The sequence below is a fragment of the Hypanus sabinus genome, chromosome 1, assembly GCF_030144855.1.
Source record: "Hypanus sabinus isolate sHypSab1 chromosome 1, sHypSab1.hap1, whole genome shotgun sequence".
Classification (NCBI taxonomy): domain Eukaryota; kingdom Metazoa; phylum Chordata; class Chondrichthyes; order Myliobatiformes; family Dasyatidae; genus Hypanus; species Hypanus sabinus.
The window spans coordinates 125762934-125775928 of record NC_082706.1 but is presented as its reverse complement, the minus strand read 5'-3'; the positions used below and the strand labels follow the sequence as shown (position 1 = coordinate 125775928).

The following is a 12995-nucleotide window of genomic DNA, read 5'->3' as shown; positions in this document are numbered from 1 at the left end:
AGAGTTTTCTAATCTAAAAGGTTAAAAAAAATAAAGCAATTTAGGGTGATAATGATGTATGTTTAATGGCTTCAATTGTTACGCCTGTGCCCCTCCTTTTTGAGAATCGCAAGATCGCTATTAAGTCAGGGCAAGAGACCCAGGAAATGAGAGAGAGACGTTTGGAATGTCCTGGCCCCCAGCGATACAAAGCCACTGAAAAGGTCATTGTCTCTTGGAGATGGAATTGTGTATTGAGTACTATGCTTCGTGGAAGCCCTCAGGCAACATGGGTTGGTTGGGGGATGGCATCATTCCACCCTGAGTGACATCTGAGACCCCGTGAGTGGGGATAAAAGAGGGTCTGGGGAACAGCCCCTTTAGACGCACCAGAAAAAACGCTAGAACTCCTGTAACAGCGTAATAGCAAAAGCCGGTGGAAAGCCCACATGCGTCCTTTTCCATTTGCCTTGGAATTGGTGGGTCTTACCACGGAAGCACGGCTTTAGCTAACACAAAGGAGAAGTCAGCCCCAGCGACTCTCGAAGGATTGACATCATAAAAGGAATGGGCAAGTTTTAAAACTCTCTCTCTTGACTCCAACCAAAGGCTGCAGCCTGCAGCTTGAATGAACTAAAGTGACTTTTATATTTCCATCGGACAATACATTATCCCCAGACAACAATAGAGCTATTTCTTATTGAGTATTATTATACCCGCGCTTTTAGATTTAGCACTGACGACGTATATTATCTGTATGTTTGCATTGATATTATTTTTGTGTATTTTTATCAATAAATACTGTTAAAAATAGTACCATCAGACTTCAAACGGACCTCTCTATCTTTGCTGGTAAGTGACCCAGTTACGGGTACGTAACACAATAAAGTTTTTTTCTCATTTTAACATTACTCAAAAGTGCTCCTTTGGAAGAGTTTCTCTACAGAATGTTGGCCAACTAATAAAAGAGTTTAAAAATGTTATTAAATAACTATTAACAGAACTTTGATGCTATTCTTTCTAGGGTAAATATATTTTTCTTCATGATGAAATTTTTTACTCATCTATAATATTACAATTCGCAGTAAACAGAATAGAAAGATAAAACTTATTACAATGTGATGTTTAAGCTCCTCATTGAGGTTGTGATATTACTTATTAGATTTTTGTATAATATTATGAAATTGGGTGTTTGGAGTGGTGCATAAATATAAAGAAAATTAAAATCACAGACAATGATTTGTGTAGTATATTTGAAAATTGAATAAGTTTAAATACAAGTAATCAGAATAAAATAAAATGATTTAAAGGCTCTCCAATAGACTGATGGAGATTGCTTGGTAAATAAACTTCACATATGTCATAGTAATATTTTCTACAAGATTGCTGATTCATAAATTATGGACTTGCTTAAGTATTTACAAGTATACATTGATTAAAAATACTCAGCAATTTCTAGTATGGACAAACATGAACACTGAACAATTTCTTCTATCAGAACACTTTTTATTTTGGGGAAATTCTTCAGAAGACTGTTTAAAAGCAGTAAAAACAACCAATAGACACATGAAACTAAATAAAAACACATATGCAAATATATAATTTTCTGCTGAATTATAGTAGTTTTATTGGTTATTGTAAATTATCCCATGATTAGACTAGGATTAAATCAGGATAAGGCTATTACCAAATTACTACCACATCAATCTACTGCTATCTTTAGAATTTTAACCCATAGGGTGTTAAATAACCTTAAGAGAACCATGTTTTTCAGTAAATTACCGAGACACCAATACAAATGCTTACCCCAAGAGCACATTTGAAACACTCCTTGTCAAATCTGTAAACTGGAGACAGAATCTCAAAGAACTTCAGAACACTTTGCTCCTCATTCAAATTGGCAAACTGACGAAAAGATTGCTGTATCAACTTCCTCAGTGTTTTTGCCTATAAACAACATGAATTAATCAAATTTAGGAGGAAAATCTTGGGATAATGCATCCAATTGAAAAACACAGCTGATTATTAAGAGTACTTTGCTTTCAATATTGTTATTAATAAGCTCTGGTATTCTAGCTCATAATGTGACCTACAGCTTTAATCATCTTTTTATATTTTTGTAAAAGTTAATCACAATGAGTTACTGGTTTTATTAATTGAGGCTTTCAGTTACAATCTCATTCAAGAGAAAGTTAAAATATGCCACAGATGTTATTACAATTTGAGAAACATAATCACAAAATCTTTTCAAATACTATTTTTCAGGATCATATTTTAACATGGTGAATAAGTATTAGCATAAAAGCAGCAAAATCAACAGATAAAAGGGATTGGAAGGGCAATGAGATCATGAAAAATAACTGTAAATCTCAAAAGGAAGCTACATCCATACCCTGCAAAAATGTTATTACTCTTGCCAAAAACTGGACACCTTTGATAACTCACTGGCACAGAAAGACAGAAATGAGATTTTGAAAAAGATACAGTACTTCAGGGAGACAGGAATAAGGAGCAAAGGAAGAGGTGTGTAACCCAGCTTGCTGGAAACCCCATTCCAAAATGAACCACCCATTCAGGACGTAAGTGAAGTACTTAGAGAGAGATAAGCAGGGGCGAGTATCAGTGTAATATGTATCAAGATCAGATGAGTTCCTCCAAACCCAGATAGAGCAGCAAATACTAAAAGGTTTCCTCCAATTCTGGTGTTGTGGCACCAATCCCAATGCTGCCCCAAGCCAACAGCTAGAGGCAGAGAGCGATTCAATGCAACCACTTCTGGATAGTAGATCCTCACCATACACAGATGTTCAGCTGCAGCTTCTTCCACCTTTTAACCATCATACTTAATGCTTGCAGTATTTTGGTACATGGAACCGTTCGGCATGGACAAGAAGGGCTGAGATGGCTTGTTTCAGTGCTGTAACCGTTAAATGGTTATATGGAATTTTGGTAGTAGACACACTGGATACTGGAATGGACATTTCCAAGCTGGATTAAACAGGTTCACATCAATCCCTATACAAATTGTTTTCTCCATTTCCCATGCTGGACAACACAATAATTATACATGCTTTTGCCCTGCACCAAGGTTTACTATCTCTCCCCAATAATGCCAGTCAAATGACTCAAGCAAAATGCATTCATCAATGACATGAATGACCATAACTTACAGGCGTGCCTGCAACATTCTTAAGAATCAATCTAGTAAACAACACTACTGCAAGGATGGGAAATTCTAAAATAGGAATTATTTCAAACCAAAACATTGATGGTGATTTACACTATGAAATAGTTGACTGATCTAATATAGTAGTACACCATTCTCTAAAATGTTTTAATGTCAACGTTGTGGTGACCCACTTCCTAGCGCACTTGAACCGGCTTACAAATAGCCAGCGCGCCGGCATAAAGGCCAGTCCCAAAAGGGCGCCAGGTCTGCTTCACCAACAAAGGGAAAAGCTCGCGCAGGACTGTGAATACGTGCCTCCTACAGCATCCGCACCCGGGGAGGGCGGGATCAGGAAGACTTTAAAGCGAAGCCGCAAAGTTCGAATAAAATCTTCTTTAACTGCAGTTTACCGACTCTGTGTTGTTATTTTAGCGCTGTGTGTAGAACAGCGCTACAATTGGTGACCCCGACGGTCCAAATGATATTTGGACCGGAGATGAACGACACTGCACCTGTTCATGCAATTTCGTTGAAACTGCCAAACTTCTGGAAGCTGCGACCTCACCTATGGTTCCAGCAAGCAGAAGCCCAATTCCACGTTCGGCAGATAACCTCAGAGGACACACGTTACTACTACGTGGAGAGCTCCCTTGACTAGCAGACAGCCGCCCAGGTTGAGGAGTTCATAAAGTCGCCCCCGGAGGATGGCAAATACACGGACTTCAAAGCCCTACTTGTAAGGACTTTCGGACTCTCACGGCGCGAGCGGGCTGCCCGTTTACTACACCTCGATGGTTTGGGAGACAGACCTCCATCAGCTTTAATGAATGAGATGTTGCCTCTGGCCAGTGGACACAAGCCCTGCCTCATGTTTGAGCAGGCATTCCTGGAGCAGCTGCCCAAGAAATTACGCCTGCTGCTGTCTGACGCGGATTTCAGTGATCCCTGGAAGGTGGCAGCCCAGGCGGACTTGCTGTAGAATGCCAAGAAGGTGAGTGGGGCATCCGTCGCACAGATCACCAGGCCATGCTCCCAGCAGCAAACCAGACCCGGCCCGGCCACAGAGCCCGCTAACCCCAGAGGCAGGGGTGGGGAGCCCAACGAACAATGGTGCTTCTGCCACCAGCGGTGGGGCGCAGAAGCCCGCCGCTGTAGCCCGCCCTGCAAGTTCCTGGTAAACGCCAGGGCCAGCCGCCGCTGATGGCTACGGCGGCTGGCCATCGGGATAGCCTCCTGTATGTGTGGGACAAGCGGTCGGGACGCCGTTTTTTCGTTGACACCGGTGCCGAGATCAGCGTCTTACCTCTGACGAGTTATGACACCCGCAACAGGGCACCGGGTCCCCCCCTGAGGGCCATTAACGGCAGCACAGTAAGGACCTATGGCACTCGTACGGTGCAGCTACAGTTCGGCTCCAGCTGGTTCACGTGGGACTTCATACTGGCCGCCGTAGCCCAACTGCTTCTGGGTGCGGATTTTTTGCGGGCTCACAGCCTACTGGTCGACCTGCCCAGGAAGAGACTGGTCCACGCCGAGACCTTTCAGACGTTCTCCCTGGGTGCAGCCCAGTTGCCAGCCCCTCACCTCGACTCCATCACGCTGTCCGACAATGACTTCACCAGGGTCCTGGCAGATTTCCCATCGGTTCTGGCACCGCAGTTCATGGCAGCCATGCCCCGACACGGCGCACAGCACCACATCCCGACCCAAGGACCACCCCTCTACGCCCATTCTCGAAGGCTTCCCCCGGACAAGCTCCGACTGGTGAAGGAGGAGTTTAAGAGGATGATGGAATTGGGGATCATACGGAGGTCCAACAGCCCATGGGCCTCCCCCCTGCACATGGTGCCCAAAGCGACAGGGGGCTGGAGACCATGTGGCGACTACCGCAGGCTGAACGAGGCTACAACACAGGACTGCTACCCTGTGCCGCACATTCAGGATTTTGCAGCAAACCTGCACGGCGCAAAGATCTTCTCCAATGTAGACCTCTTCCGGGGATACCATCAAATCCCGATGCATCCGGACGACGACCCCAAAACGGCACTCATCACCCCGTTTGGCCTTTTCGAGTTCTTCAGCATGCTGTTTGGCCTGAAGAATGCCGCGCAGACGTTCCAGCGGTTAATGGACGCGGTGAGACACGACCTGGACTTCGCTTTCATCTATTTGGACGACAACCTCATAGCAAGCAGCAGTCGTCAGGAGCATCTGTCCCACCTCCATCAACCTATGCCCGACTGAGTGAATACGGTCTAACAATCAACCCGGCCGAATGCCAGTTCGGGCTCGACACCATCGACTTCCTGGGCCACAGGATTACTAAGGACGGGGCAGCCCCTCTGCCCGCTACGGTAGACGCAGTCTGCCATTTTCCTCAACCCACCACAATCAAAGGCCTTCAGGAATTCGTGGGCATGGCAAATTTCTACCACCGCTTCCTCCCTTCTGCTGCCCGAATCATGTGCCCCCTGTTCGCCCTGATGTCGGGTCTGGGCAAGGACGTTACCTGGGATGAGGAGTCCGCCGCCGCTTTCATTAAAACGAAAGAAGCCTTGGCAAACGCCGCGATGCTAGTGCACCCCAGAATGGACGTTTCTACCGCCCTCACAGTGGACGCATCCAACATGGCAGTCGGTGGGGTACTGGAGCAACTCATTGCTGGTCGCTGGCAACCCTTGGCGTTTTTCAGCAAACACCTGTGACTGCCCGAGCTCCAATACAGTGCTTTCAACCAGGAACCGTTGGCACTATACCTGGCAATCAGGCATTTCAGGTACTTCTTGGAAGGTAGGCCCTTCACCACGTTCACGGACCACAAGCCGCTTACCTTTACATTCATGAAGGTGTCCGACCCCTGGTCATCCCGCCAGCAGCGCCATCTGTCCTACATCTCTGAATACACGACGGATGTCCGGCATGTCTCAGGTAAGGACAATGTTGTGGCAGACGCGCTCTCTCGCCCTAACATTCATGCCCTTTCCCAAGGGGTAGACTTTGAGGCGCTGGCAGAGGCGCAGCAGGCAGACAAGGAGATCCCTAGCTACAGAACCGCAGTCTCCGGTTTGCAGCTCCAGGACCTCCCCGTAGGCCAAGATGAGAGGACCCTACTCTGTGACGTCACCAACGGCCAGCCCTGTCCAGTCGTCCCGACAGCTTGGCGGCGCCGTGTTTTCGACTCCATTCATAACTTAGCACACCCCTCCATCAGGGCAACCGTCCAGATGATCTCCAACAGGTTCGTTTGGCACGGTCTCCGCAAGCAGGTCAGTTAATGGGCCAAAACGTGCATGTACTGCCAGACGGCCAAGGTACAGTGGCACACCAAAGCTCTGCCGCAGCAGTTCCACCCCACCCACCGGCGTTTCAACCACATTCATGTGGATATCGTGGGCCTCCTGCCAGTGTTGTGCGGAGCGCGGCACCTCCTCACTATTGTGGACCAGTTCACCAGATGGCCGGAGGCAATCCTGCTCACCGACACCACCTCCGAATCTTGCACCCGGGCACTAATCACCACCTGGGTGACCCGCTTTGGTGTACCGGCTCACATTACCTCCGACAGAGGCGCCCAGTTCACCTCCAGCCTGTGGTCAGCTATGGCCAGCCTTTTGGGGACACAGCTGCACCACACAACTGCCTACCACCCACAGTCGAACGGCCTGGTGGAGCGTTTCCCCCGTCACCTAAAGTCGGCTCTCATGGCCCACCTGCGAGGAGCTAACTGGGTGGATGAGCTTCCCTGGGTCCTACTCGGCATCCGCACGTCGCCCAAAGACGATCTGCATGCCTCGTCGGCCGAGTTGGTGTACGGCGCACCCCTGGTCGTCTCCGGGGAGTTCATACCAGCCCCAAGAGGGCACGATGAAGAACCCGCAGCAGTCCTGGGCAGACTACACGAGAGGCTCAGCAACCTGGCCCCCATACCCGCTTTGCAGCATGGGCAGAACCCGACCTGCGTACCCAAAGACCTGCAGAACTGTAAGTTTGTGTTTGTACAAAGGGGTGGGCATCGGCCACCGCTGCAACGTCCCTACAAGGGGCCGTTTACGGTGCTCCTGAACAACGGGTCCACGTTCGTGCTGGACATTGGGGGGAGAGAGGAGGTTTTCATGGTGGACCGACTCAAATCGGCCCATGTGGACGTGGCGCAGCCGGTCGAGTTCCCGGCACCGTGGGGCAGGGGCCGACCTCCCAAACAGGTTCCGGCCCAGACTGTGGACATTGGGGGGGTGTTTCACCGGTTCTGGGGGGGGGTTATGTGGCGACCCACTTCCTAGCACACTCGAACCGGCTCACAAATAGCCAGCGCGCCGGCATAAAGGCCAGTCCCAAAAGGGCGCCAGGTCTGCCTCACTAACAAAAGGAAAAGCTCGCACGGGACTGTGAATACGTGTTTCCTACAGCATCCGCACCCGGGGAGGGTGGGATCAGGGCTTTAAAGCGAAGCCGTGAAGTTCGAATAAAATCTTCTTTAACTGCAGTTTACCGACTCCGTGTCGTTATTTTAGTGCTGCGTGTAGCACACCGCTACTATGTGTTCAATAATTAAACAGGATAATTGGCAGTTATTGTAACCAGTGGGACAGCTAAGGTGGAATCAACCTTGTCAAAATTTTTGATAAAGTGCAACACAAGAGGCTGACTGAATAAAATTAGAGCTCAGGGATTGTGGTTACTGGTATTTATATAGATAAAGGAATGGTACTGCAATTGACGACAGTTGTCATAAATAAGTCATTTTTAAGTTTACTGGCAGTAAATACTGTCAGATAAGGAAATGAAATGAAATGAAATATAGCTAAGTTTGCTGACTATACAAAGCAAGAGAAGAAATTAGATGGTGAAGAGGACACAGAGCTGTGAAATGACACAGACAACTGACTAGACAAAAATAAGAAAGATTCTTTAATGGTGAGAGTCTGGGAAAGAACACATTTAATACGAATTCTGATGTCTCAGTACACAAAAATTGTAAAATTAACAAATGCTGCAAGCAAGAAGGAAAGCACATCTTGTTGATTTGAAAGAATTAGAGCTCAACAGGAAACACCTGTCTTACTGCAATTATGTAAGGCCTTGAGCAGCGGTATTAGATGCAAGTAACCTGTACCGTTTTGTCATACTTCCTTAGCAACCAACAATCTGCAGGAGAATCTCAGGGGATCGCACAGGATCCATGAGAAAAAGGGACTTTCCGTGTTTCAAGTTGAAATACTGCATCACAAGTCCTGATGCAAGGTTTCAACTAGGCATCTTGGAAGAAGACAACAGCAATTTAGAATTAAGTCATGTTGAGCTCTTTATGCAAAGGGTGTGAATCTCTTCGTTAATCACAGAGCTTTAGATAGTCAGATAATGAATGCAACCGAGGATAAAAAGAATCTATATTTATGGGATTTATGTCAGAAGATAGATATGAGGTTGAAGACTGCTAATGACCTTATTGAAATGCAGATTATGCTTGAATCACTTACTGCTGTACATCTATTTCTCAAAACACCATCCAAAAGTATCTGCAACTTGTTCACCTAAAAATAAATAACTAATGCTTTTATATTTTCATCTAAATAATTCAATTATTTTTGTGAACTTTAATTTCCTTTTTAGCATAAGCATTGTGCACAAGTATAAGCAACACAGAATGACAATGCACTGGACAATAAGTAAGAAAGAAAATACACTATAGTTTTAACCAAAATCTCCTTACCTTTACTGAATCCAATAGGCTCTTGGGAAAAAATCTCTTCAAACCCACATCCTTTCTGTTAAAAATGAAATGTTTACATAATTTTTAGTACAGTTCTAAAGTCCCTGCTCAATGACCAAAAATCACAAAACCACATGCTAAAAGTTTGTTATTTCTTCATAAACCAGTCTAGCTACAATACATCATACAGTCTAAAACACAAGAGAATCCACAGATGTTGGAAATCCAGAGCAACACACACAAAATTCAATGGTCATACAGTCAGATCTTAGGAAGAAACTGTCATGGTACAGTTGCAAATGTTTTTGATCTATTTTTTAAGAGTAAAGCCTTCTATATATTATTTAAAACAGTGAAACCAAAAGGTATCAAGCTGATTAAGAAATTTGGAGTTATAGACTGAGTCTACAATGGTTGTTTAAAAAATAATTTTTTGATGAACAAAACATAAAACATAATGGGAATATAGATAAGATTAAAATGGTTGGCCACTGGGAAATTCCAATTTTGGTGGATGGAGCAGAGGAGATTGACAAAGCGGTCCATCAATTTATGTTGGCATGCCTTTTTGTACTTAAGAACACATCTCTGTGTGCATTGCATGGAACTGCAGATATCATTCACAGTACAACTGACAATGGAAATGGATCTAATCATATCCATGAAGTAATAAAGCATTTATAACACATTTAGATAGCCTCTTAAAACATCTGAGATAGAAAACCATCTGTTAGTATGAAGTGGCTCAGTTACAGAAAGAAGCAGATGATGCTAGATGGGTATTTTCAGGCAGGAAGGTTGCTTGTATCATGTTACCCAAGAGTCAGTTTGGGATCCTTTTGTTTTCACTATTTTTTTAAATCAATAACCTAAACTTGGGTGCAGAGAACAGTAATAATTGTGTTCACAATAGGAAACATGGCAACATAATAAACAGTGATAAGGGTAGTAATAGACTTCAGGATGACATGAACATTATGATAAAATGGTCAGAAGTATGATAAGTATGATGGATGGGATTCATTATAGAAAAGTGTTAAGTCCTGTACTTTGGAAAGATTGCATTTTATAAATAACAAAATTTTGAATAATGTAATGAACAGAATGTTACTTGTGTCTAAAGGGATAAGGTAACGATAACATAATTGAAGAAAATGTGGGTTACTTAGATATATGAACTTGTAAATGTGTAAAGGCATGGAAAATAAAGGCAGAAAGATAGTGTTTCAGATTTGTAGGTCACTGGATAGGACTCTAACATGGGTGACTCTGAACACCAAAGCACTATATCAAAGAATTAAAAAAGACACTCAAATGTATATACAAGGATGTTAACAAGGTTGAGGGATTTCAGTTTTGAAATAGGGTTAAAAGTATTGGTATTGTGCACCATGCAACCAAGAATGATTGCCAGTGGCTTAAAGGATCTCAATTATTCTGATGGAGGAGGAAAGAACTGTACACACTTAGCAAATGAGTCAATAACTACACAACCTGGATTTAAATTAATCAGCAAAAAAATCTACTGGAAGTTAATACTTCACTTAATTGTTAGGTTCTGGAAAGTTTCATATGAAAACATGATGAAAGCTCATTCCTAAAATCACTTTTAGAAAGGAAATTGGCCATGCATCTGTCAGACATGGAACTTACTGAGTTGAAGGCAAAATGCAAGGCTCAGTTTTTTAAAAAACGAGAAGGGACAAGCTTCATGGGCCAAATGGCTTCCCTCTATATTATTATTTTAAATTGAGAGAGGGTAATCAGCCACAATTCAAGTCACGGAGTGGTAAAGCCATGGAGAACAAAACCATTAAAACTGTACAACCTCTTAAGGAGGAAATGACTATGAATTTAATTTCTACTATAAATCTGAGCACAAAATTTAATCTTACACTTCAGTGGAGTTTTGCAAGGTTGGAGATGCTGTCTCATAAATCAGATAGAAGAAATCCCACAAAACTATTTTGCCAATTCATTATTATTGCTACCATATATCCAATAATATCTTGATCAAGATTCTACATTATGAAATGATTATCTGGATATTTTCACTCTGCTGTTTATTAGATCTTACTACATGCAAATCCAATACAGAATCCAACTTCACAGCAACATTTGTTTGTTATGCAAAGATACAACAAACAGGGATGCATAATAAACTGTACGATTACATGTCTCTTAGTAATTGTATTCCAGATTTTTTCAGTCAGCTCACTTGATGCTGGCAAAGGACAAGTGGCGTGGTCAGAGGTAAATATTTAGCTTTCTTAACATTTGGAACTTGCACGTTGAATTCCAACAGGAATTTTCATGTTGAAAATGTTGCACATAGGCAATACTGGGAAGGCAGAAAGTTGCAGCCCTGGTAGCAATACAATAAAGTTTTGTGCATCCATCACAACATTAAAGTTACAGAGTTGTGCAAGAATGGGGCAACTGGAGATCAAAATGATTGTTTAAAAAAAGGAACAAAAAGGAAAAACTGATGGTGATCAAAGAAGAAAACAATCTCAAGATACTGAAAAATGCAATGCATCTCTCTAATGCTATCCAAACACTAATCTTGAGATTACTTTAGCACTTTATTAGCTGTTTTAAAAGGAATGGAATTTAATGACTAAAGAAGCTTTTACTCCATTTACTTCATGTTAACACAAGTGCAAACCATATAATTAAACATTCTAATCTATTTGTACAATATGGAACCTTTTTCACAATCTCACGCTGAAGAAAAGGCAATTTAAGTTTGGTGAAATGGAACAGTTACATAATTTCAAAAATCAAGTTTATGAAACCACTGTTATCCTAAAAATTCTGTGCTATATCGCTATATTTGCTGGTTATTGTTGTAAAGCTGCATCCATAAATATTTCAGCATTTTGCATTTTACTTTTACTTTGGCTTGCCAGGATCCACCCAATTTACTCAACCTCCACCAATGGTTTGATTATTCACTATAGATGCCTGGCTGCCGCCTCTGGGAATTCATCCAGAGAAGCTTAAATAAGAAACTTATTTGAGGGACAAACTGTACTCTGTTGTGCTTCACAAATTCAGGATTATCCAGTCCCATAATTAAAATGAATACATTTTTTCTGCCACAACTCAAATAAAAGTTTTCATTATATTTCAAAATATTTAATAGGAATTTCAGTGATTTATATGTTTGCTCAAGATACATACAGTACTATGCAAAAGTATTAGGTACGTGTAAAAAATTCTGTAAAGCAAAGATGCTTTCAAAAACAATGAAATAGAGCCTCTAAATATCAAAAAATTACTATAAAGAGCAGAAACTGTACAAAATGAAATCAAATCGATATTTGGTGTGACCACTCTTGGATTTTAAAACTGCATTAAATTTTCTTAAGTGCACTGTCGTGCAGTTTTATAAGAAAATCAGCTGGCAGGTTGGTAGGTTGTTCCAAGCATCTTGGAGAACACGCCACAGTCAGCTGGTAGGCTGGTAAGTTGTTCAAGGCACCTTGGAGAACTTGCCACACAGTTCTTCTGCAAACAATCAAGAAGCCATCATCAGTGCACAGTTTAGCGCAACCTCAACTGCTCAATGATGATGGCTTCCTGATTAGAGCTGGAACATCTGCAAAGGTTTTGGCAAGCTCGGCGATCAAGCAAACTTTCAAATAGCCAACGTGAGCTACCAATATTCCACAATATTACAAAGAAAATTTGTGTTTTGGAATGGCCAAGTCAGAGTCCATATCTTAACTCCAATGAGATGTTGTGGTATGACCTAAAGAGAGCTGTTCATGCAAGGTATCCCAGAAATATTGATGGGCCATCACGGACGTTTACACTACATGCTGCATCCGCAAAGGAAACAGCATTATGAAGGACTCCATGCACCCGTCATACAATCTCTTCTCCATCCTGCCATTTGGGAAAAGGCTCTGAAGCATTCGGGCTCTTACGACCAGACTATATAACAGTTTCTTCCCCCAAGCTATCAGACTCCTCAATACCCGAAGCCTGGACTGACACCTTGCCCTACTGTCCTGTTTATTATTTATTGTAATGCTGGTACTGTTTTTGTGCACTTTATGCAGTCCAGTGTAGGTCTGTAGTCTAGTGTATTATGAAGGACTCCATGCACCCGTCATACAATCTCTTCTC

General features: G+C 43.0%; 1 protein-coding gene across 15 annotated transcripts in view; it reads right to left on the bottom strand.

Annotated features, from left to right (window-relative positions):
- Positions 1-12995, bottom strand: part of LOC132397252 (focal adhesion kinase 1) — a 545830-nt gene that overhangs the window by 207430 nt on the left and 325405 nt on the right. For all 15 annotated transcript variants that reach the window (XM_059975823.1, XM_059975834.1, XM_059975802.1 and 12 more), the window contains 2 exons: positions 8859-8913; positions 1786-1926 (listed from right to left, as the gene is read on the bottom strand). In XM_059975823.1, the coding sequence (XP_059831806.1) occupies positions 1786-1926; positions 8859-8913 (196 nt within the window). The remainder of the gene's footprint in view (positions 1-1785; positions 1927-8858; positions 8914-12995) is intronic.